General features: G+C 41.2%; 1 protein-coding gene across 2 annotated transcripts in view; it reads left to right on the top strand.

Moving 5' to 3' along the window:
- HLCS (holocarboxylase synthetase) overlaps positions 1–26,971 on the top strand; it is a 173,428-nt gene that overhangs the window by 31,173 nt on the left and 115,284 nt on the right. For both annotated transcript variants that reach the window (XM_064475818.1, XM_064475813.1), the window contains exon 6: positions 13,639–13,910. In XM_064475818.1, coding sequence (XP_064331888.1) covers positions 13,639–13,910 — 272 coding nt within the window. The remainder of the gene's footprint in view (positions 1–13,638; positions 13,911–26,971) is intronic.

Below are 26,971 nucleotides of genomic sequence, written 5' to 3'. Positions count from 1 at the left end.
AAAGGTTTTACTATGTAATTAGGGAATGAGGTAACTTTCAAACTAAAGCATTATCTGCTTTATGTTATTATCTTGCCCTTTTAAAAGAAATTCTTATTTTTTCCTGCTTTCAAAAGACAATACTTTTTTTTTTCAATGCAAGTGACAGGTACCCTAATGACTTGGCAATTTATGTGATTCAAAGGCACATCTGAGTTTGGATTTTTGCTGCTTCCCCAATCACCCCCCAGCCTTTACCTAGCAGGGCCTGTCTGCTTGCAGCAACCTTCATTAAGGCAAGGTCGGAACTTTCAGCATCAGAGCCAACACTTTTTACTAAACTGGCCACCAGGGGCTGCTGTCAGAATGGCGCGGCTGAGCTCACCTCCCTAGAGGCAAGTTTACTTTTTCTACAACCAGTAAATTTTGTTAAGCTACCAATCCTGGTTTCAAAACTCAGGTCTCACTACACAGCCTCCAGTCACCAAGTATACTTACGGCTGTATCCCTTCCAGCCAGCGATGACGTAGAACCTGGATCCAATTCAAGACCCAAGATTAAGACTTGTGTGTTTTTCATTCAGTGCCAATAAGCTGTTATTAATACACTGATTCCATGTATACTGAAAAGCTTCATGAAACGCCCTGGGGTTTGTGCTCAGGAAGGAACGACCTTCATTTGGACTGTTCAGGATCCCAGCCTCTGGAGGAACGGCCTGTGACAATCAAAATTGGGTTTTCCAAGGAGGTGTTCTTGCCTGAAGTGACCTTAGCAACCCAGCCCTAGTGCAGACGGCATGAAGGGCTGTGCTGATCCAACTAAGATGTGAATGCTAGAAGGTATTCTTGGTGGTGGTTTGGTCTGGTCTGGTCTGGTCTTGTCTTGTGTTTTCTTTTCTTTTCTTTTTCCTTTCTTTCTTTCTTTTAAACAAATGCTGTATCTTTGATGATTCCAGGATTAATGGCAGAACAAAAATATCCAGTGAATGTTGGAGCTGGCAGAGGCCTTAGAGAAATTCTGGAGCAAGTCCCTTTGTTTCTCCCCAACTTTCTATTAAAAAAATTTGAAACCTAAGAAAGGGTGAAAGAATAGTATGCAAAGCCCATGTAGCCTGCACTTGGATTCACTAATAGTTAACATTTGCAACAATGTGATAAACAGGGTTTTTTTTTTTTTTCCAATAGTAGTATATGTTAGTGCCTTTAAGTAAAACACAGAACTCGTTGCAAGTTATTTACAGGAGTAAGAGGCTTCCACAGTTTTGCTTCTAGAAGCTGGCAAGTGAGTGGCATTAGTTTCCACTTGGCCCTGGGCTTTTTTCTTATTTGAAGTAAAACCAGTAATGGTTCTGGAGAGCTGGTCATCACCCTCCTGGGCTGTGGGCACATCCCATCTCAACATGGGCCAGCATGTATAAAATTCTTAGAGTATATTTTAAAAGTCCTAAACTATAGAACATAAAACATGTTTAGAGCCGTATGCTGTGAGGACAGCAGTTGATCGTTAATGCCCAGCAAAGGAATTGTACCAGCCCTGATCTAGGGAAATTCCACTGATAACCACGTTACACGAATAGGAGTTACAATTTTTCTTTCAATTTTCTAACCCGAGTATTGTGACTTGGAATCTTAGATCTGATTGCTTGCTTTTATAAGGTTAAAAGAATTGTTTTTTGGTGAAGTAGTGTACAAATGTTGTTGTATTATGTGAATATCTGTCTACTCCATTAAACTGTAATACAAGCTTATTTGAAGGCAAGGACCATATGTTGTTAATCTTTGTATCCCTTTTCCAGTATTTTGCCTATAGTAGGCATTTAGTAAGTGTTTCGTTTGAAAACTTAAAAACGTTTTGGCGTTTCCCACTAAAGTATTGTGAAACACTTCCTCTGCTCCTGTGTCTGGGAGACCTAAGGGGCCTCAGAGGACAGGCCAGCAGTAAACAGCCCACCGGGCTTGGACTGGCTGCCTGGTCCAATCTAGCTGTCACCCTTTATCCAGGTATAATGGGAGTTTTGTAAACAACCATGTTAAACAGTTTAAAAGAATCAGCTGTTGAGGTACCCGAGGAAAACTGACAAATTGGAGCTACAGGAAAAAGTTGGTGTAGTTTTCTCTGTTGTTAACAGACTTTCTAGTTTAGAAACTGTACCAAGTATGCACTGGTCAGCCAGCTACTCCTTCCTGTCAACTAGTAAGACTTTCTGAAACCTGCCTTACTAGACTTATCTCTTTTGAATGCTTGCTTGCGTATCTGCTCTTTCTTTGCAGGGTAGGAGAAGGGGACGCCTACCCTTCTCCCCTCTAATGCGGTATTCTCTTAATTTTCCAGAGTGTCACGTTGACAACCATCTGAACGCGTGAACATTTGCTAAAATAAGTAGAGTAGAAAGGCCTCTGCCTTCTCCTAATCCTCCTCACACCGGCCTCCTCTCTCTGTGCTGGTAACATGCTTATTTTAATTTTGGAGCCCTAGAGATGGTGTTGCAGTTTTAACTGAGCATTAAACATTTGGAATGAAGCACTGACTCTTGAATATTAAAGCCGAAAAGGAGAGTTGCCGTTTTCCCGTTTTAAAAATGAGGAACAGGCAGGGCCTCCCACCTAGTCGGGAGCAGAGCTGTTGACCAGATTCTGTGCTGGGGTCTCCTGCGCTCACGCACAGAGCTCCAGAGAGGTCAAGGCCAGGGTGCAGATGATGGGCACGTAATTTAGGACGGGTGAGCCCTTGGGGTAACTCGGCATCAGTCCCGGGCCTGGCGCTCCAGGCCAGCGGCTCAATCAGCACCGCAGGGGTGTGGATGGCGCGCACATGCGTGTGCACCTGCGTATGCGTGGCTATGCGCACGTGTATGTGCACCCGTGCGCATGCGTACGCACGCCTGCGCACCTGTGCGCATGCCTGTGCGTCGGCCCGGGCGTGCCACCTCAGGGCGAGGCTGGCGGTGCTGCCTCCCAGGCGTTCACTCGCACCCAGGGCTTGCCGCGCAGAGCTTTCTTGGCTTCCGAGCTCCACGCTCCTTGCTCCATTAGGAGCCTGTTTGTGTTGGCCTTGGACAAATGGTGGGCGTTTTACACGGGCAGGCTTAATGAAGGCCCTGGAGACTTCTACGGATGTTGAATGCAAACCCACAGGCCCCGTCAGTGGAAGTTAGTGCCTCTCCAGTCGGAGCAGCGGTTGAGCTCCGACCCGGAACGCCTCCCTTTCTTTTAGTGCCGCCCGTGGCTCTCTTTTGGTCTCTGCACTTGCAGAATAGATTTCACCTCTAAAATGAGCCTATTTGGCCCAGCGGAGGTGTGATGCCTATAAAACCAGCCTTGTTAGAAATGACTTATTCATTACCCGTTTTACGGGTCCACCCCAGCCTTTTGTGGTCTTCGCTAGTTGGCAGGTAACAAAAAGTGCAGTAAATCCGTGGCCTTTCAGAGGCTGAGTCTGAGCGAAACCTCTAAATAATAAAAGGAACACAGTTTAACAGGCATTTATTGAGTGCCTACTGTGTCCCAAGCACAGGGGACCCGAAATGACTGCGACAAGTTAAGCTCGTGAGGAACTCCCGTTCCTGGGATTTAGTTATCCGATGCCCTTGGTCGTAAATCCTTTGGAGTTGTGGACGTTCCAGGTTTGACCTGGTCACTGTGAAAGGTCAGGGTGTGTAGAATTTCACCCTGTTGCTGGACGCAGGTTGTGCGCCAAGGCTGAGATGTGAGATGCAGGCACTTTAGAGTGAGACCTTTGCCCCCCCCCCCCATCCTTGGGTCCTCTTCTCAGCAGTTGTGTTGACCACTCACCCGTTTATCCTGTCGCCTTGTTCTATGCCCCTTCCCAGGCTCTGGTTGCTCTCGGCCCTAGCGCTGCGCTGGCAGGACGGGTTTCCTCTCTGCCCTCTCTGCTTACAGCCCCTGTGGATGGTTCTGACCATTTGCTCCTCCAGGCCTTTTGCTGGTCCAGGTGCTTCCCCATCCCTGCTCTTTAATTCTCTCAACTCTGTCCACAGTTCTGTAAGTAGTCCTTCCATTGGACTCTTGAATATTCTATCTCTTTCTGGCTGAAACCAGAGGGAAGTGAACAGTGACTCAAATGATAAAAATTTGTTTTTGTGTGAAAATGTCCTCACCTGGGCTTGCCATAAGTAGACACAGTTAATGGTAGTCCCAAGCTTCAAATTTAAGTTTCTCTTACCAAACGTTCTAATCCTTGCCCACTACCCACCCCACCCCACCTCCGCTCCAAGCTACATATATCTATTTTACCACTATTTCATACTTGTATTATATAGAGTTTATATCTTTGTGATATTTAGGTGTTTTGATTATAGTCAATAAGCATTTCCTATGTTGCTTCATTTTGGGTTAGGTTCTCTTCTGAGGACTGTGGGATAGGAATTAGAGCAAGGATTTGGGAGCCAGGCAGATTTGGTTTAGTGCTCTGTGACTTACTGTCTTTGTAGGTTGGGCATCATTAATGCTGTCTGAGGTTCCATTTCTTCTTCTGTGGATGGTGATAATAGTGCTGTGGTATTGCTGGGTGAGGGTTGGAGTCCTGGCCTAAAGCACCGGTGCTCCTTATAGGGTGGGTGTGCAATAAACGGTAGCTTTCGTACCATGGATGTAGCCTAGTGCATGAGGGAATAGAACTTAAAATCATTTAGCTAGAGACATTGCCAGTCACTTGCCCATTTAGGTAGCAAGTCCCTTGGGAAAAGACTTGTGAGAAGTTACTTTAGTGGCCTCTCTTGGTGCATTGTAGGTAAGGCAAGGAGGAACCCTGAGGAAAGCATAGCCAAGCCTCCTGGTTGGCTATGCAGGCAGCCCCTCCACTTCTTCTGGATGCAGGGCTAATTGATGGGGGACAGTGGATGGATTCCAGAGAGGACAGGAAGCGAAGGAATAAAAGGCTTGGGATCTTGACCCCTTCTCTTTTTAAAAAGCTGTGGTTAAATTTAACATAAGGTTATTATTTTAACCATTTTTAAGTGTACAGTTCAGTGGCATTCACAGTGTTGTGCAACCATCCCCACTATCTATTTTTTCGGGGGAGGGGTAATTATGTTCATTTATTTATTCTTCTTATTCTTTAATGGCGGTATGCGGGATTGAACCCAGGACCTCGTGCATGCTAAGCACTGCACTCTACCACTGAGCTATACCCTCCCTGCTCCACTATTTATTTCCAAAATTTTTCATCACTCCAAGCAGAAACTTTGTACCCATTAGTCATTAACTTCTCGTTTTCTCTCTCCTCAGCTTCTGTTAACCTCTATTCTACTTTCTGTTTCTGTGAATTTATTTAACTCTAGACATTTCATGTAAGTGGAATCATACAGTGTTTGTCCTTTTGTGTCTGGCTTCCTCATAGCATAATGTTTTCAAGATTCATTTATATTGTAGCATCTATCAGAACTTTATTTCTTGTTATGGTTGAATAATATTCCATTTGTGTATGTGTACCACATTTGTTTACCCATTCATCTGTTGATTTATCTGTTGACTGACACAGGTTATTTCCAGTCTTTGGCTATTGTGAACAGTGTTGCTCTCAACAGGATCAGTTTGAGTTCCTCCTTTCAGTTCTTTTGGGTAAATACCTGGGAATTCTCTGTTTGGCTTTTTGAGGAACTGCCAAATTAGACCCCTTCTTTTTTGAGAGTCAGTGTCACTAGACTCACTGATGAATTCACATGGACCTAATCAGAAAGAAGCATCATCAAGGACCCCACAGAGGATCCTGCTGTCTTGGTGCCAGGCTTGATACCAGGGCCAAGATAGGTGGTCTCAATCCCAGATGCCTAGGAGCAGAGGAGGTGGCACACCAGAGTTCAGCTGGAGAGAGTGTCTCCATACTATGAGGATAGTGCTACTTGGCTCAGCCGGTCATTGCCACATGGGAAAGAGTTTCTGTTTCTTCAAAAGAAGCAGGAAATTTGATGTGAGATTTCCTGATTTTGAAGTGTTTAGCAGCTAGTTCTAAATGGGTGGAGCAAGTAAAACATGTCCCTGTGTTCATTTTGGTTCTTGGGTGTCTTGGTGACAGGTGACCTGGATGTTTATGGGGATGGACTGGTTTCAGCGGTGTGTCACTGAAGCAAGAAGCTACCCCCTCCCTCCAATTCAGTCTGGTATGAGAGTGCTTGGGTCCTATGGCTGAGCATACTTGGAGAAGCAAGAAGGCAGGGGCCTTGGGATTTCAAGCTGGGATGCAGTACCATCCAAGGAAGAACTGGGACAAGTTAGGCAAGGAAAGGTTAATCAGACTGCAGTGGGGCCAGTGGAAGTAGACAGAAGCAGCTGCATGGGGGACCAGTCAGGTGAAGAGGAATACACACATCTCAGACCCTGCCTGACGCTTTCCTCTGCTTGGTTTTGGTGCTTAGAATCAAATTCACACTGAGTGTTGCCACATGAGCAATCCTTACCTTAGATGAGGTCAGGACCAAAAACAGTCCCGCTCTTTAAGAGCATCATCTTTTGATTGTACAGATCTGCTATGTTGTGTGCCTTCCTCACTTGGGTGAAGACACTGAATGAAAGTGAAATTGGCTGTGAATATTTTGCTGTAAATACCAGTAGTAAGAATTGGGTTATTATTTTTTTTTTTTGGTATAAATTTTCATATAAATTCTTCTACTCCTGTTTCCTTGAGAGTATTTATTGAGAATGAAGATGGCTTGTATTCTGTGTCTTTGTAGATTCATTTTCTGATTTACCCGCTTGTGGTTGCCTAGCAACTTACAGTGTTATGACTGAAGCACAACTAATCTGATTATTTACAATGAGGTGAATGTGTCTCTGAGAAAGAAAACCTTTAAAAGTTAAGATCAGTTATTTGGTGTTTCTTGGGAAAAGGAGCACCAAAACACAAACAGAGATGGTAATAAATATTTTGAATCCAGTGCTGAATCAGAGTTAGGGCTATGTTCCACCCACTGAGTCTTGTTAGATGGGTACATTTAGCAGATAAGACAAGTTGATGGGATGGAAAGGCTCTAATGTGACTCGGCATAGCATACTGTACATCTCTGGCCTTAGTTGCATTCTCTATAGCAGCCGTTACAATATGTTCACTAACTGTGGAGTAGCCACTTGTGTATTTACACTAAATGTGAATTTAAGCATTCATTTCTTCAGAAGTAGGGACATTGGTGTTCTTTTGGACATTTGTGACTATAGAGTCTTGTGGACTTTAATTTTGTTTAGCGTTGAGGGAGATTGTTGCTATTTGCATTAAAAAATCAACTTTGGGTATAAGTTATAATCAAGAAAATGCACTTATTTCTGTGTAGAATTTGATAAACATATACGCTGGAGTAACCACCATTACAATCCAGATAGAGAACATTTCCAGTATCCCACAAAATTCCCGTTCCTGTTTCTCATTTAGTCCTCATCCATTCTCACACCCTTATGCTCATCGTTGGGCAATCACTGATCTGCTTTCTATTCATCATATAGATTAGATTGGTCTTTCATGGAACTTCATCTAAATTGAATCATACAGTACATACTCTTCTGTGTTTTGTCTTTTTTAAAATTTTATTTTAATTAACATTATGTTTTTGAGATCTACCTTGTTGCCATATGAGTAGTTAGTTCATTCCTTTTTTATTGCTGAGTAGTGTTTCATTGTATGGATATGTCATAAATTATCTATTCTCCTGTTAGTGGGACGTTGGATTGTTTGCATTTTGACGGGTATTATGAGTAAAGTTTCTATGACCATTCATGTACAAGTCTTTGTGTGGACCAGTGTTTTCATTTCTCTTGGGTAAATAACTAGGAATAGAATTTCTGGGTCATATGGCAAGGGTATGTTTAATTTGATGAGAGACTGCCAAACTGTTTTCCTAAATTATTGTACTGTTTTATGTTCCTGCCAGTAATGTATGAGAGTTCCAGTTACTACGCATCTTTGCCAACATTAGATATTATCAGAATTTAACATTTTAACCATTCTAATTGGTGTATAGCAGTATCTCATTGTGGTTTTAATTTGTGTTTCCTGGTGACAAGTGATGCTGAGCATTTTTTCATGTGCTTATTGGCCATCTGATGTTTTCTTTTGAGTAGTGTCTGTTCAGGTCATTTCACTGATGTTCTAAGTTGAATTGTTTGTTTTCTTATAATTGTTTTCAGAGGTTTTTTTGTTTTGTTTTGTTTTGTTTGCATTCTGGATACAAGTCCTTTGTCAGGTGTGTGTATTTGGAATAGTTTCTTTCAGTTTGTTGTCTTTTCATTTTTCTTAGCATTAACTCTTGAAGAGCAGCAGTTCTTAGAGTTCTTAATTTTTATAAAGTTCAGTTTATCACTCTTTTATGGTTCATGATTCTTTTGTTCTATCTAAGAAAAATTTTACCCATCCCAGGAACAGAAAGTTTTTCTCCTACATTTTACTTTATAAGTTTTATAGTTATATTTAGGTCTGTGATTCATTTCAAGCTAATTTTTATACATATGTACCGTAAGGGTCAAGGTTTTTTTTGGTATATGAATGTCCAGTTGTTTCAGCACCATGTATTGAAAAGATGATCCTTTTTCAGGTGAATTACCTTGGTGCTTTTGTTGAAAATCAATTGAACATATATGTGTGGTCCTATTTCTGGACTCTGTTTTCAGTAGTATATATCTGTCTGTATGCCAGTACCATACTCTCTTGATTACTGCACTTTATAGTAAGTCTTGAAGTTAGCTAATTTTAAGTCTTCCAAATTTTTTTCTTTCCAAAATTGTTTCGGTCTTTTTAGTTCTGTACAAGTTTTAGAACTAGCATATCAATTTCTACAAAAGAAAGCTTGCTAGGATTTTGATTGGGATTGCATTGAATCCATAGATCAATTTGGAGAAGAATCGACATCCTAACAGTATTGAGTCTTCCAATCCATGAACATGGTATAGCTCTTCAATTATTTAGGGCTTCTTTAATTTTTAATTCAGTAATGTTTTATAGTTTTCAGTGTACAGGTCTGGAACATATTTTGTTTAACACATCCCTAAATATTTCAGATCTCTTGATGCCATTAAAGATGGTGTTTAAAAAAATCAGACTCCAGATATTCATAGAAATACACCCAGTTTTTTTATATTGACCTTGCATTTTACAACCTTGCTAAAAACTCTCCAGTTCTAGTACATTTTTGGTGGATTCCTTGGGGTCTTCATGTTGTGTGCAATATGTCCTAATAAGAAACAAAGGCACATTCACCTTCCTTAAGAATAGCTAGTGTTTCCCTAGTGCTGTGGCTAATTCAAAGGGGCCAGCATTTATGTGACTGTAAAATGTTGTTTTTGGTTCCACCTAAATTGTATTTAATGAGCCTGAAACCTTAGAGAAAGGTAAATACTAAATTCTTGAAGTTCAAATGTTAAAAAAATAACATTAATTAGAAGGTTTTTATGAATTTCATTGGGGTGGAATTTGATAGCAGCTATTTTGTCTTCAACAGGACTGATTCAGCTTTAAAGATTTCAAATTTCTTTTTGATGCTTGTGTATCCATATTAAGGCCATCTCTTATTGCCTTTTTGGGAGTTTTATCTCTTGATATACCTTTAATATCTGTTACTTGTGGAATTTTTTGGTAAGGAATTTAATATGCATTTGTATAGTGAATGCTTACTAAGCACACACTGTTTGCCACACTTGGTACCAGTTGCCATGGATACAGTTAGGAGCAAGCCAGAAACATGCATTTGCTGTCTTTATGGAGCTTCCATTCTAGCAAGACAATGGGACATTGAATAAATGTTTATACAAATTATAGAATTACAATTTGAAATGTGCTATAAAGTCACTAAGTCACTAACCTAGACTGGGACAGGCTGTGGATCAGAGAAGTCTTCCCTAAAGAAGTGGAATTTTTGCAAGCTCTGGTAGTTGTTTAAAGAGTTAGGTAGTTTTGGGGACACAAGGTTGGTAATATTACTTATGTCAGCCCATTTGTCTTGATAATATGATCCAAACTTTTTTCTTCAATAGCATTTCTATAATGTCTTAGTGGTCATTAGTAGAATTAAGCTAAGAATCATGAATTAATTCCTTTTTCTTATGTATGTTAGCAGCTACTTCTGCAGCTCTTAAGTCATTGCTGTAACTTGAGTGCATCTGAGAAGACATACCAGGCAGATATGCATCAAACATGTAGTTATTTTGACATTTCTTGTGACCAGAATTTTATTCTCCTGTCCAGGAATAATGGGGTTGGAGGACTCCCCCCCACCCCCACCATGTGTATTCAGTTTTACTTGATGGCTTAAAGTTGCATTTGGTTATAGTGAATATAAATATTTAGGAGAATTAGAGGTGGTATATGGTTATATTTCTTAAGAGTTTCCAGGTCTCATTTTATATCTTTTCAGAGTCTCTTTTCTGAGTAACTTTCTTGGTTCTGATTAAGTCCCAGAAGATTATATGAAAGAGATATAAAGAAAAAAAAAAAAGCAAAGCTTGTGTAACCTTGCTTAGATCAGTTTTAATTTATTTTGCATATTTATGCATCTCTAAGTATTGCTTTCAAAAGCAAAGTTTAGTAGATGAATGATGTGTAGATGGCTAGTTGGATAATTCACCCCAGAGGAGACTCCCTGCTTTATTCCCTTTGTGGAAGTTCCACTTGGTGCTAGCTGCTCCTTTATTGTTTCATCTTGATTTTCATTGACTTTGAATGGGGGGTTCATGTTGCCTACAGCCACTGAATAACTGTTCCACTCTCTGCTTGAGTTAATGAGAACTGAAGTTAGTTAAAAAATGTTTGTTATCCGGATTGTTTTACTGCTCTATTTTTGTGATTTAACCTATTCACTGATGTATCTTTAGCCTGTGTGCGGCCCTTGTGACATCCAACTGTTCTGGGGAATGTGATGAAGGAAAGTCAGATCTGTTCACTTTATGCCTTAAGGGCACTGACTAAAGTTTAAAGAGCAGAGTTGGTTCTAACTAATGGCCAGATTTGAGGTTTGGGGGTATCTTAGTCAATACAGGCTACTAAAACAATAGCAAAGACTGGGTAGTTATATTATAAACAACGAACATTTATTTCTCACACTTGTGGAGGCTGGAAGTCTGAGATCAGAGTGCCAGCAAGGTTGTTCTGGTGAGGGTCCTCTCCTGGGTTGCAGACACACATCTCTGGGCTGTGTCCTCACTTGGCGGAGAGGGTGAGGGAGCTCTCTGGGATTGCTTTTATAAAGGTACTAATCCCATTCATGAGGGCTCCACCCTCATGATCTACCTAATCACCCCCAAGGGCCCCATCTCCAGATACCACCTTGGGCTTCAGGATTTCAACATATGAATCTGGGGTGGGGGGACAAATATTCCATCTGTAATAGGGAGTTACCTTTGTAATTTATTCATTTTGTCTTCTTCCTTCAGTAGAGTGTATATTAAAAGATTAACAATGAACAGGGAATATCCCACTTAAATTTTATCTTGGTTCTTTGTGCAAAGATGGGACGTTAGTGCTGTTTCTCCTGGTGGCTCACTTCAGCTTGACCTCCAATGACTTTTCTGGTGCTTGTTCATGCAGGATCGCCCTCTGTTTTGCACCCCTCCTGTGGCACTGTGTCCCACTCCCTGCACTGGCCTGTCCTGTTTTGTCCTGGGGCATTCCTCTCTGTCCTCCCCAGTGGGTCATGAGCTTCTAGGCCAGGATCCTCGGTTATTTCTCTTTATGTTTCCATTGGTGCATCATGTGTAGTCAGTCAGTCACGTTGCCGCTTCACACACACCCTCAGCTTCCTCTGTGCCTGCCCCACATAGTGTGCAGCTGAGCGTGACTGCGTAAAAACATGGAGTCGCACCTTTGAATTCAGAATCACTAACCCTAGGTGACCCCTGAATGCTCCGTGTTGCTCGTATGATTTACCCTGCTTCCTTCATTTTCTCACCCTCCCTTCCCAAACCGCCAGCACCTCCTTCCTCTTTTTCACTCTTAGCTTATGCTCTTTATTTACCGAGAAAATAGAGGAAATCAGAAGATGTCGCCAGCACTGGGACTCCCACCTCCGGGTGGTCTTGGAAAGGGCGGCAGTGGTGTAGTTCAGTTCCCAGGGCTGTCCTGCATGTCTGTGTGGCCAGCAAGGAGTGAGGGAGGGCCACGATCGAGTGGGCAAGCAGGGCTGGTGTTACCAGGGTGGGTGGGAGTCCTACCCATCCTACGGGGTGAGCAGCTCTGCTTTTAAGGCTGACCTCTCTGCCTGAGCTAGTATTAGCATCTACCCCTTACTTGTTTGCGTGTTTCCTTTTCTCCATAGGGACATTCACATCATCACAAAAAAATCATGCTGTTACTTCTCTCGTTTAACAACCAAACAGAACCTGTGTTGACCTTGTTCCTCCCTGTAGCCACTGCCCTATTCTTTGTTTTCCCATTAGAGGAAACTCCTGGCCAGAGTTTTGTCCTCAGGTCCTGTGGTTACTCTCCCTCCACCTTTCCATTAGGCTTTGCCTCCACCAGACGGGCTCTGCTGCACTGAGTCCAGCGGCTACTTCTCAGTCCTCTTCTTACTGCCGTGTTGTCCTCTTCCTGCTTTCTTGCTGCCTGCAGAATTGTATTCCCAGGATACTCCCCCACCTTACACACACGAAGATTGCTGTGCTGTAGCCTGTCTCACCCTCTGGATTTCTTCTGATCACTTCCTTCTGAAGCCATTTAACTTGTTCTTCTATCCTCTGTATTTTCTGCAAGGTGGAAGTGAGTTTTAAAAGTTCATTAATTGAATTTAAGTGAAATTTCATCTTTGAAGCTGCTTCTCATAAGCACATAGAGCTTTGGGACAGACCCCTGATGTTAACAGAAGGACTCATCTCTTTGGAAGTGCCTGGCATTTGCATGAAGATGGCCCAGGAACCCAATTCAGCATTTATTGGAACTGACAGATTTTAATATGTTTTGCATTGGTCTCTCGGGATGATGCGTCCCCCCACCCCCCCAGCCCCTGATGCCCCACCCCTGGGGGATGCCCCGGTGCTCCAGGGTCCAAGAGGAAGTTGCAGCCTCTTGGGAGGCTATACTGGGTTAGGCCTGTACCGGGTGAGGTAATATCTCCTGTAGTTCTGCCTTCCCCTCCCTGAGCCTCCATTTGGGGCAAAGAGAAAGCATCTTTAGGTACCCCATTGCTTTCCCTGTGTGAAAGTTCATTTCTCACCTGCTGGTGACCCATCAGTGGCTGGTGGTGGTCAACTTGTCTTTGAGGGGAGGTGGATGTTGTACAGAGGCTGAGAGCAGATGCTCTAATATCTTGGTGCTTTGTCTTCTGTGACTTTTCACCTAGCTTTTCGTTTCCCCAGGTGAGATAGTGAATTTCCTTGAGGGGTGGAAGTATAAATGTGTGTGTTTTCTGTAAAATGCACAGAAGGCTAGAGAATCACTAGTGGGCTGTAGGTGTGGAGAGGACTTTTAAGAATTTGGGATATAGTATAGAATAGAAATGCACTTCTTTCCTTGGATCTTGTTTCTGAAGTTTGTTTTTGTAATATAAGTGTACTTAGTGTACTTACTGTCTGTTGCGTAATACCTTGAGTGTTCAGAATATGTTAACCTGGCTTTTATTGGGCATGAATTAGGAAGTACTTATATTACCAAAATGGCATGTTTAAGGAGAAGCTACCATCATCTAACGTAATGCCAAATTATGACCTTTCCACTTCTTTCTTTATGACACAGGAAATCCGGGTTCCTCTTATGCAGTGGCTGGGGAAACATGTGGATCCTGAAGGAGTAATAAAATCTAGCAAGCTCTCCCTTAAGTTTGTTTCATCCTACACATCTGAAATAGAAGTCACCCCATCTGCCATACCTGTGGTGACGGACATGGAGGCCTTCTCATCAGAAAACTTTGACTTCGAGATCTACCGACAAAATTTGCAGACAAAGAAACTTGGGAAAACAGTTCTGTTTGCCGAAGTGACACCTACCACGATGAGTCTTCTGGATGGGTGAGTTCTGGCCAGACTGGCTTCCGTACCTGCTTGGAGGAGTCCGTTTATGTTGATCGTTCTCTAACCAGTGCTGGGTGAGAGGGACAGAGATGCAGAACAGTAACTCTTAATAATCCCATTAGCAAGGTGGGACTAGCCCTGTCCTAGAAGAGTTAAAATGTAGGAAGAGAGGTTAAATAAAGTTCTTCCACCAAAGATTTGTGTTTTAAAGAATGGGGTATTTTTGTGCCTTGTGACTCTCTTGCTTTAGTTGGACCTTTCAGAATGTCCTTGGGAAAAAGAACATTATGAAAAAACATGTTTAACAGGTGGCACTGTTGTTCCTGTTACCGTTTTACTTTTGTGTTTGTGTTGGTATAACCAGTGTTAAGATGTTATAACCAGTTTAAGATGTTTCGCAGGACTATTAGGATAGTAAATTTGAACGACATGTGAGCTGTGTTAAATTGAAATAAATTGGAGCTTTGTACTTTGAAAACCTGTTTTGGTATGTTCCTATCCAATGCATTTTTAAAGCACTCTGTAATCCCATTTGGATGTTTGAAATTTACTGTTATTGCAAGTTTTCCCTTTTATTCCTTCTGTTTCATGGACTTTGAGTAAAGGTTAAAAAATGGAAAACAGATGAATGGAATTTTTAAACTCCAAATTAGTCAGTATTCGTTAATACTCATATTGAGATAGTTTAAAAAGTAGGATTATGGAGGGAGTGAATAAGAAAAGCATCTTCACTCAATATGGGACTAAAATGTAAGGAATGTAAGCCTCCAGAAACCCCCCCTGGATTCACAGTTTCTGGGCACTTTCGCCCATGGGACTGCATAATTAGCCAGATACACAATGCAGCATATGGAACGTATGGAAATATTTTGGCCTTTCTTCTTAATAATTTCTGGAATTTGCTAGTGTGTTGATATAAAATGTTGAGATAATTTTAGGACTTCATTACTCTCATACTCAAAATTATGGAAACGGCAGTTTTTGTATATGAATAGGATGCAGAAAAAGCATTAGTATACGGGGACTAGCAAGGGTGGGGCATGGAGTATGAAGGGGAGTATGAGCTGTGGTGATGGACGGTTCCTCTTTACTGAGTTTTTTCGTGTTGTCATTGGTACTTTTTTTCCCCCAGTGTTCCCACCCTCTCCTGCCAATCCCTTACTCCCCTGTAGGTAAGGAAAAAGCCTGTGTTTATAGATGGAGCAGTTACTACTTGCTTGTATAAACTCTGTGATAATCTTTTGTTACTCCAGTGACCACTGTATTATACTGAAAGGATGACCCATTATAATCATACTTTCCAAATAAAAAAATCAGACACAATATTTAACAGAAGATTTTGGGAGGTGAAATTCCAGTAGAAAACCACTAGCACTTCCAGACCGTTTTTGTAGACAACAGTGAAGAATATTTTGTGTCGGGGCAATCTTGAAACACTGAAAGATTGCTGAGTCTGGGCAGTGGGCAGTGTGTTACCAAAAGGGCCTGCTAGGGAGGTGGACCGAGGCTCCTGTGCAATCTAATGGTTGAGTTTCCTTCTACTCTGGTGAGCCTGTGCTTTAGGATGGAAAAAAATGCTGTGTAAAGTCACTGTTTTATTACCCTTGAATATTGGTAAGTTCGTTAGTGATACTGATCTTTTTTTTGAAAAATAAAAATTCCGTCTTAAGTATCTTGTAGCTGAGCTTGACAGGAGTGACGTCAGAACCTTCTGTACGTGAAAAGGTTTTATTTTTACAAAAGAGAAAAACATTTCAGCTTTTTCAGGAGCATTTATGAACCTTCTTTTCTTGTCTGGTCTCTGCAGAGCACAGAGGGTGAAATGGCTTTGATGATTAACGATTAATCTCTCTGCTTGGCACAGAGCAGATACTGAATAAGCAGTCACTGCTCACCATGACTTATAGTAGGTGTGTGTCCTCTTCCGCTGCACACGTGGGTTCCTTCCTCACACTGAGAGGGAGAGTTACTGCAGCCTACTGAGTCAGTGAGCCCGGTGCGAAGTTCCTGGAGGGGCTGTAGCCTTTTTTAAGAGAAGTAGCTTGAAGAGGTCACCTTGGTATCAAAAGCACCCAAGATTGTCCACAAAGGGATCATGAGATAGATAAATGAAACATACAGATGATTACTTTCTAGGAAGAAGACCAAACACATTTCTCCGGCTAACGTTATATTTGATCCGACAAGAACTATTCTTATGGACACTCAGTCTGTTGTTGTAATAACAATAATAATAGCTAATGTGGATTGAAAGCTTTTGTCTTCCAGACACTGCTTTTATGTACTTTTATATGTATTGACTAGCTTCATACAGCACACCAGTGTGTAGAATGCTAGGTAACAGAATTTACTGTACGTGGAGTTGTTCCTATTTCTGACAAACACTGACATTTTGAGTTTTCAGAGCTTTTCCCTGTAATGATACAGCTTCTGACAGACAGACACATGGTCTACCTTCCAAGCTACTAAAGGCCAGCCCTTGACTTAATGCTTTGCGGCTGCATGACTGTACATTAGAGGTGAACCTGTGGGACCTGTGTCCTTGCCAACTGCCCCCACCCAGATCCTCCTGCATTTTTAGGTCCGTTTCTTGTGGTGTGCACAAGGTCTTAGCCCTACACCCCCCTCCATTCAGGTACCAGTTTCTAGGTCAGTCGGGATTAGGTTCAGCTGTGTGAGACAAGGATTCCCAAATTAAAGTGGCTTAAACAGGCTTGAAGTTTATTTCCTGTAAATAAGATGGACAGACTAGGGCCAGTGTGTGGCTCACAGTGTTAAGGACCCAGTTGAGTTCTGTCACCCTCAGCAGGTGGTCCAAAAGATGAATCAAGCATTTATATTCTCTCTCATTTTAGCCAGTAAGCAGGAAGGAGAGGTAAAGAGGGCTGTGCCCCCATTCTTCACGGACTTTTTCAGAGGTTGCTCATGACATTTTTGTTTTTATCCTAGGGCTAGAACCTAGTCACATGACCATATCTATCTGCAAAGAAGGCTAGGAAATGAATGTGGTCTTTTTACTTGGCACCCATGAATCTAGCTGAAAATCAGGGCTCTGTTAGTAAGGAGGAGAGGAGGCTAGGCATTAGAGGACAGATGGAAGTCTTTGTCACAGGCATGTACTTTCTGTTTGTCAGACTACTAAACAAAATAGCTGGAGGCCATTAAGTAGAATATACAATATGATAGCTTCAGTGCTTACAAGATTTAAAATCGTAGGTGGAAATAATTACTTGACAGGTAACGCTGGTTTTATTTCACTGCTTACTCAAAGTCATTAGAGGTCTTTTTCTATGTTATTATAAATCTAGGAGGATTTGGAAAGTTCTCTTTCGACAGATTATTGGAGGACATCATTTTTTTCTTTAACCACAAACCCAGCTTAAACTACTGTGGCATAAGGTGGATATTGAAAGCTTTCATTTGATCTCTGGGTAGGAGAGCCGGCTGGTCTTGAAGCCATGAACCACCACTGCCTTCACCTCCTGCCCCACCCTGTGGATTTTAAAGCTGTGTCAGTGGTTCAGGAGAGGAGAGAGAAAGAACTCTGGGGGGAGGAGCAGCAGAGGGAAATAAGGTAGTTGCTTGCTGGTAACTCTAGGGCCTGTGGACCCCCCTCCAAAAATAAAAAAGCAAAGACCACGCGAGTGAGTGACACTTCCCCGGAAGTCTGACTGGGCTGTGCCACCAGCCAAGTTTGGTCAGAAGAGGTAATTTCACCCTGGATCCCCCACTCCAGTCATTTTCTCTGACAGATATTTCCAACCATGAAATGCGTTTTCTACTCTGTTGTCAGGGTGAAATGCTGGATGAAATGCTGATTTTGGTTGACTTAGTCTTTCTTTTTTTTCCCCTCCATGCTATTTCCTGGTAGGTTTTCCTGTGACCAGCTAGCTCAGCTGGTTGGATAGAGTCCCAGGGTTTAGTACTGGATCTGGACCAGTGACCCTTACTGTGTGCCATGGTCCTGTCCTACAGCTACAGACCTAGGAAACCATTTGCAAATGTGAGCTGGTGGTGGTGGTGGGGTCTAGACAAGGGGGTGTGGATGGGCCACTGCTCATCTCTCGTCCCTGCTGGACAAGCACTTCAAGGTGCTCACTCTGCCCTGGCTTGGTCAGGAGCACTAAACATTTTGTTGAATCTCCCAGTAAGTGATGATTGACCCTCAGCTGTGGGGAAAGCATGATTCGGAAAGCTAGACCCTGGAGCACAGAGTCTGGCTAACTGAGTCATTGTGATAGTTTTGGAATCATCTTTTATTTAACTGATGGTATCTTTTTTGATGACTTGTACCAAGCAGCTGTCAGATACTGACTTATGTGTGAAGCTACAGTGTGTGGTAAGCCGGATGAACACAAATTTTATTTACATTGATTTCTTTACATACTTGAATAAACAAGCCATGGATGGGCTGGTTGTCATTTGTAAAGAATAATTTAGATTTCTTTATTAAATAATTTTTTTTTTTTTTTTTTTACCATTTCAGACTTACCATTTAAGCTTACTATATAAGTCTCTTGATTTTTCAGGCTTCAGTTTCCTTTCATCATACATGGAATGTGCATTTATGGAGTGCCTGCTGTATGCCAGGCACTGTATCAGGCACTGGAGGGAGAATGAAATGAAGGGGAGGGCACCTACGTTGCCTCACAGCGCATCAGAAGAAGCAGATCTCAGTGCACATTTCAGTCCGTGCAGTTCTGTGTACCCTTCTTGGTCTGAGCCCGGGAGTTTGGGCAGAAAGAGAGAAGTGGGCGCAGCAGGGAGAGCAGTAGACTAGTCAGTGAAGTTTTTGGAGCAGTTACTGTGTCAGGCGTTGCTCCTGATGCCATGAAGCTTACAGTCTGGTAGGGAAGTGCTAGAACTGAAGACTTATCACCAACTCGCTCTGTAACCTTGGCAGTGTCACCCTCCCGGGCCTTGCTCTCCTCAGCTATGAGATTTGGGCAGAAGACACTCCCCAGTCACCTTCAACTCAGCTCCTTTGAGTGATCCTGGGGTCAGAATCCTACACGGAGCTAGTCTTTCTAGCTCTCAGTAACCTCTAATGCCTGCAGAGGGCTGAAATGGTTTTGTAAATTAGTTTCATGTTAGTTGAGGAAACTTTGTATGGGAGACAGTTGACTTTCTACAAGCAAAGGAAAGAAAGGAAAAAATAATCCCATAAAGTCATTAAAAAGTGTTTGGGGAAATTGCACAGGGGAAAATAGCCAGCATCATTTAAGAAAGTTAGTATTTTTGTTTCACATTTTGGAACCAGTTCCAGCTCCTCACCTCTATGCGTACATGTCTAGTCAGCCCTAGACATCTCTTAACTCCTTTCCCCCTTCTGATTCTGCTCCCCTAACTCGCTCTACTGCGCACCCTCCTCCCCTGAAGCTGAGGCCTGAGAGGACAGAAATTGGGCTGGAACTAATTTAATGGCTGAGTGACCTCACAGTAGAGAAACAGCCGGATCCTAATAGGGGTCTTTGTCTACATTTCCACCCTGGCTGGTAGCATGCCAGTCAGGAGTCAAGCTAGAGACACAGGTGGAAGCGATTAGACCTGTCATAAAGTTTGACAAATTGATTCTGGAGGCGAAGTGAATAGATTAAACTTGACAGTGTTGTCCTAAAGATTCTAGGGGAAAATTCTGTAGTTTAATTTGAAATCCCTTGATTATTCATTAGCTTTCCAGATGGCTTTTGTTGATGTTTTACATATTAATGCCTGTATTGTGTTATTGGTGTGCTCTTAATGTGCACATAGGTAATGAGCAAAGAATAAATACGTTGATAAGAGTCCCAAATTAATGGGATGTTAGCCTAATTGTGAAATAAAGGGTTTTTAAGAAGTTGATTGCTTTGGAATAATTAGCGTGAGCTTTTTTTATGGGCCAGTTTGGTACTTTTAAAGTGAAAATTATTGGAGAATTTTAAAGAAATCTTCATTTTAATGTTTACTTCTAAATTAAGGTTTAGAATATAACTCCGGCCTTTGACTCTGGTGGTCATGACCAAAGAGTTATTCTGGCAAGTTCTCCATTAAAAGCTTGTTTTTGGGTCTCAATTCAACACCTGAATAAGTTAACCTTTCATGTGCCAAGCTCCTGGAATTGAATTATAAAATGGCCTATTACTTTCCAGAAAAGCCTCCACATTAATTTTTAGTGTTCTAGGATGTTTATTTTTACATTTTATAACTGGCTTTTTTGAAATAGAATAAACTTATTATGATTGCTATTCTGTGATGGTTACAACGTGTTCTATTTAGATAGCATTTTCATTAGAATCGAACCTTCTTTCTCTCTCTGTCAATGTTGAACAACGTTTAACAACCTGAAAGATCCTAACTTCTACTGTACAGAAGAGTGAGACTGAATGTGACCATCATGCTGAGGCCAGGAGAGTGATGGAACACCTCAGGGGCTGGTAGAACAAACTGACCGGCCATTATGGTGGTTCCGCGGTGCTGGAAACACAGTGGAAGCCCTTTCTTTGGAGCCCTCTTCCAAATTCACAGTACAGTCGTTTGCATGTTCTCAATGGTGGCAGTCTTAATCTTCTGAGGGTATACCAGACTTTTAGGGAAAAAACTAGACCCTGTGGTAGAGTATCCATTGTGGGAGGTATTCACAGCAACTGCATAGTTCCCCACATTCACTCATTTTGCGTGACTGAGGATCACACATCTTGGTTTGACCAAGGGGCTTAGACCGCAGCATGGGGTATTGCTGCCCTGGGTTGGAATCCCAGTTCCACCTTTTACTGTGTTAATAACGTTGGGCAAATCACTAACCTTTCAAGCTACCGTTTCCTTATCTGCAAAAGTAGCTTATAATAGTCTCAGCTTTTTCCTTTCCTTTCCTTTCCTTTCCTTTCCTTTCCTTTCCTTTCCTTTCCTTTCCTTTCCTTTCCTTCTCTTTTCTTTCCTTTTCTTTCCTTTTCTTTCCTTTTCTTTCCTTTCCTTTCCTTTCCTTTCCTTTTCTTTTCTTTTCTTTTCTTTTCTTTTCTTTTCTTTTCTTTTCTTTTCTTTTCTTTTCTTTTCTTTTCTTTTCTTTTCTTTTCTTTTCTTTTCTTTCCCTTTTTAAGTTCAGTCAGCCAATTTCTCTTCAGCACCAGCTGTGTGTAGGACTCTGTGCTAGGCCCTGGGACCCAGTGGGGATACAGCAGATGTGGGGCCTTCCTTCTAGGAGCCTACATTCCACTCCAGAGTAGGGTGAGGGTGTCCTGAAGGGCGTCTAAAGGCGAGCCTCTTAGTTCATAGCTCATATTTATTGAACTCTCTTTATTATTTACACTTTAGATGTGATTCTTCTTTTCTTTTTGACCTTCACATTCCATTCTTCCAACTGTGGTGCTTATGAACGTCCGTGAAACAAATCATTGTCATCTTGGCCCAAGATCGTGATGTGTGTTTTCTTGGGGTTGAGTTTTTGTTGAACATTTTGGCAGTTTTTTCTCATCATACTAGAAGCACAATGGCTCATCACTAGTTACTGTTTTGCCAAAAATGTATTGTTGGAGTCCAGCTTCTCTTGAAAGATGAGAAAACATAGTTGATTGTCCCTGTGTGTGTTTCCCTTAAAATATGTGCATCCAGTTCTCTTTTTTTATCAAATTTTTTCTCTTTATTTAAATCTTAACACTTTATCGTTTTCATAGGTAACAAGCACCGGATCAAAAGGGCCAAATCTTCAACTGTTTGAGCATTTTTATCAGCCCCGTGGTATGCCTTGTGCATTACCCACATCTTCCTTGAGACCCTGAACCTTTTTTGTCAGTCAGAAAGCATGGGTTTGATATTGCTTCATTCTCTTGAATTTCCTTAAACATTCTAGATATTTATTACTCTGCAGAATTGCTTGATTTTATACTATACTTGATACTCATTTTGTCAAATGCCTCTGTTACATTTGAATAAGTAAAAAGACTGCAGAAAAGTAATGCAAGGTAAAGCAAGCTTTTGGGCTAGAGAAGGCAATCAGTAAAGATGCTGACGGGGAGTTCTTTTTTTCCCCCTCAGTTCAGATTTCTCCTAGAGAGAAAGCCAAGAGTGTTAACTGTAGTTGAGAAGGAAGTTGAATCTGTTGATGGGTTGAAAGTTTTCTGCTATAGTTATAGACTGCAGAAGAGTTATTTCTTAGCAACAGGACCATTTAAATGACTTTGGGGCACCCAAAATGAGCTTATTAGAAATCTGGCTTATGGGGCAGGGCAACAGGGAATCCTGGCAGCCGCACAGGCCTTGGAGCTTCGTTGGCTACTGACCTGGGGTGAATTTCATGACTTCTCTCTCATCTTAAAATGAGTAAGGTGTAGTGACGCCCATTTAGAAATGTGACTCCTGTCTCAGGGGGTCAAAGTGAACAGCAAAATGTAAAGCCTGTCAGACAGCCTCTGACGTGGAGCGGGTGGTCAGCAAGTGCTGGTTTAATCTCCCCTTCACCTACCAACTAATGGGCACTTTTCCCTTATGCAGACTGCTGATGGCCACTGCTTGGAAATAGTAAAAGTAAAGACTGACAGTATGTTCCAAGGTTCTAATGCAGCAAGAGATGTATGATAAGAAAACAGCATTTAAGAAATTCGGTTATATGACACTATGGTTAGATCTTGGGGACATTATGCTAAGTGAGATCAGTTAGACAGAGGAAGAGAACTACTGCACAGTGTCACTTATATGGGGAATCTGAAAAAGCCGAACTTATAAAAACAGAGTACAGTGATGGTTGACAGGAGCTGGAGGGTAGGAGAGGAGAATAGATGTTGTTTAACGATACAGACTTGCAATGAGTAGTAACTAAGTCTTAGCGATCTAATGCACAGTGTAGTGAATGTAGACAACAATATTGTATGTGGGGGATGTAGTAGCTTAGTGGTAGAGCGTGTGCTTAGCATGCACAAGGTCCTGGGTTCTATCCCCAGTACCTCCATTAAAAAAAAAAGATGGTATTATAATCATCAAACTTGCAAGAGACCAGAACCTAATTATTCCAACCCCTAAAAAGAAATGATAATTATGTAACATCATGAAGATGCTAATTATTGCTACAAATAGCAATGATACTACAATATATGTGTCAAATTAACATGTACACCTTACTTTTACAGTGTTATATCTCAAATATATATATCAATTAAAAATAACTTCTCTAAATATATAAAACCCCAAACTTGGTTTATTAATTAACATTAATTTATATGTGGAAAAATTTAAAAATATCCCTAGAATTTAGTGTTCATGATAGTTCAAGTGTGACTGCTTACCTGTGTACATGTGGTGAGAAGATGGAGGCTGAGCTCTAGGTTTAAAAATGTGTTTTGGTAAAAATCTGGAAATGTGTTCGATAATCAAGCAGATATTTTTCTTTGCCCCTATTCACCATTCCTCTCCCTGTTACCATTTCTCCCCTGACTTTGCTTTATGATTTCTTTAGAAAAACTTCTGTTTTTCTTTCAAATTAAACACTTACCTGTTTTGGAGGTGAGGGTTGATTTGCTTTCATCTGCCCCTTTAAAATCTTTTGCACACCTACCATTTGGCCAAACACTGAAATACCCTTGTTTCTGCTTTTTTGTTTTGGATAGAAGCGTGTTCTGTTTCTGCATGAGGGGTATTCCATCACGTTGAGATCCCAAACACCACATTTTTTTTGCATTGCACAAGGAGTCATTCATCATTTTCATTTTTTGCTTGGCTCTCCCACAAGAGTATTCAAATTAGTGAGAAGGAAAGTGATGAAGTCATTGCCTGGCAGGAAAATCTTTTCTTGAGATGTGGGAAGGGTAGAGGAGACAAGAGAAGGGGAAGGAATTATGGTGAGGTCTGCACCTATCTTTTTTCCCAGAGGTCACCCAGATGCCAATGTAGTTTTTATAGTTTAAAATTGGATAAAATGAGTATATAGAACTTACTTAAAAATGAAACTACATGGTAGGGTGGCAGTGTCAACAACCCTGGAACTTAGGCTGTAGTTTTATCTGTGTTATTTAGGCACACCAGCTGTGTGATGTTGGGTGAAACACTCAACCTCTCTGTGCCTGTTTATTCATCTGTAAAATGAGAGGGTTGTACTAGATGTGTGGCTTAATTTTTTTTTTTTAAGCAAGAAAGCTTCTTTCAAGTAAAATACCCTTTTGTACAAATGGGGCTGGGAGCCTTCTTAGAGCCCAGGCTCCTCAGGGTATGGGTGTCAAGACACTGGCAAGGTTCTTCCAACTTGGACACGCAGGCCCATCTGACTGGGGACACTTATATCTTAATGGCTGGACGACTGGTCGGCTGGATATTTTTATACCCTGCCTCATTCTAAGAGGATTTAAGGCAGTGGAAATGTAAGTTTATCTCTTATGAGATGTGCTCTCTCTATCTCCTTTGGGTGTGCTGTGCAATCAAAATGGATTGCACCATGTTAATCTTTGGTTATTAAGTGTCATGTCCAAGCTGTATGTATATTATTTATAAAACTCAGCATCATTCAGAGTTTACAATAGACTAATAATAGTGGTGTTTGAGTAACTGTGGTTCCCTTCTGGAACCCAGAGAAACCTAGGTGGGTTCCATGCCCTTGTAAACTAAGCAGCTTTTGTCTTCAGGGGCAACTGTCCAGGTGGTTATTTGAATGCCTTGAATTAGAGATGAGTGATATTTGAGGGGAAATACCTCTGTTGGAATTGCTTCCATTTCAAACACCCAGAATTTAAGAGGCGATGAGATTGGAGGAGAGAACTCATCTGTGGTGAATGGCCCTCGGATCACAGGACCCTTAGGAGTGCTCTGGGAGGGTGCAGTGCAGGGAGAGGCAGTGGGGTGAATGGCAGAGGAGAAGTTTGGCAGGTGTGTACTTGTTCTACATGAGGTCTTGGGCAACATTTTAGATTTTGAAGTTTCATTAACGCTTGCTTGGCTCCTTAACAGAGAGTGTAGAATCTGCCCTGGGATGGGAGTATGGGTCACATTTGCTAGAACAACAGTGGGGAGTTTGAGGTGGAGGATTTATACAAGTTGTGGCTTTCCCCTGCTTTCCTGGAATTTTTATTTGTAATCTTTAGTTTCCATCCTACTTCTGAAAATCTGCTATGGCACTTTCTCTCTTTTAAACTTAAACAAAATGAAATGTAATTTAATTTTTTAACATTCTGCAGTATCTCTGGAGGTATAATACAAGAAACTTGGTTGTTGCCAACTGGGGTTGTGAATCTCAGATGTAGAGCTTGTCTGACAAGAAATTGGTTTTGCTTTTGTTTAAAAAACTCAACAAAAATGCCTCCTGTAGCTCTTGGTTTAGGTTTTCTTCCTTTCTGTTCCCTTGCCCTGCCTTCTCATCTCTTCTTTTTGATGCCAAATGTAAGTGGCCCCCACGTGTTAAAGGTCCTTAGAGGCCCTCTTGGAGTACTCCCTCCAGGTCGATGGAGATAGAGCATCCTTGTAAGATTATAGGCAATTTCACCCCTTTACTGTGGCACCTGGAAAACTGCCATGAAGCAGACCAAAATTTTCCAGCACGATGTTATAATTGGGATAGAATGAGGATTTGACATCTAAGCCTGAAATCAGACCAAGAGTGTATCACAAAACTCTTAGATCTGGGACTTGCCTAAAGTCCAGTCACCCCGTCCGTACCTACTGCCCGAACACCTTCTGATGTTTGGGTGTGTCTGAGCACCCTGATGGTGAATGAATTCCTGCTATTTGTTCAGTTAACAAATATGTGTTGGGCTCTTATAACTTGAGGCAGCTCATTCCAGTATCTTAGGATGGTGCTTTCTCCCAGGATGGGTCCTTTTCAAAAAGCAGATCTGGCCATGCATCCAGACAGAGAAAACGTACATTTCTACTAAATGATAGGTAAGATATTTGTTAACTAGTTAAGATAGATAAAGATATTTAAAGGTGGTTATTATGGCTTTCTTTATCCCCATGTCATCTTTTCTTTAAGTATCTTCGGTAATAAAGATTTCTTTACATCTCCATGTCGGAGATCAAAACTTTAGGTCTGAGGGACCAGAAACCTTGATAGAAAGCTGGTCATGGCAGAAAACTGCTCAAATTAATTTTTCCCAAAATATTTTCCAACTATAAAAATAATTCTTGCTCATTATAGAAAACTTGGAAATATAGAAATTTAAAATAAAGAGATGAAAATCATCTATAACCTCACTACCTTTGAAAGATAATATTAATATTTTGCTGTATTTCATATTTTTATCCTCCTATATGCATATATAAAATTGTGATTATATTATATATGAAATAAGCATTTCTCATGCAGTCAAATGGTCTGCTAAAAACATGTCTTTCACTAGGTGCATATAGTTTGACCATAATTTATTTAAGCAATCTTCTACTAATGCATTCCTGTCATTTCCAGTGATTTCCTATTATAAATAATAAGCATATTTCTTTTCGAGCCAGCAGTTCTGTATGTCTTGAGTGATCCCATTACAATATTTCTTTTTTAGAAGATAATTGGAAAATTATAAAACAAAAGCATACATTGGTAGAAGTTGAACAGGATGAGGTTAATGATATTTCTTGTTACTTAAATATTTCATCACTATTATATAATGGTTTTGTATTATTTTATCTTTTGTCCACAGAATGCTATGCTTTAATAATAATAATAATAGGTAACATTAATTTGGCATTTACTGCATGGCAGTTACTGTACATTTTTCCTATTCAGTCTACCACAACTCTGTAAGACGCATGCTGTTATAGTTCCCATTTTAAGAGAGAGGGAACTATTGCTTAGGGAATTTAAATGGCTTGGCCAGAGCCACATAAAGAGTTAAATGGTGGAAGCTGCATTTAAAAGATTTGTCTCGAGCCTAAATTCCCAGCCCCAAACACTATGTTACTTTCCACAGATGCTTTGCTGAAATCCTAGTACACTGTGTCCCCTATACTTCTAACATCTACTTATATACTAATTGTGTGACAAAAGGAAATCAGGCTGGCTGACACATCTAATTCTTTTTTTTATGTTTGTTTGTTTATTTTGGTGGGGGAGGTAATTAGGTTTATTTATTTGCTTTTAGAAGAGGTACTGGGGGTTTAACCCAGGACCTCAT

Source organism: Camelus dromedarius, chromosome 2, assembly GCF_036321535.1.
Source record: "Camelus dromedarius isolate mCamDro1 chromosome 2, mCamDro1.pat, whole genome shotgun sequence".
In the NCBI taxonomy this organism is placed as follows: domain Eukaryota; kingdom Metazoa; phylum Chordata; class Mammalia; order Artiodactyla; family Camelidae; genus Camelus; species Camelus dromedarius.
The sequence above is the reverse complement of the archived record's forward strand: the minus strand, read 5'-3'. Positions and strand labels throughout refer to the sequence as shown.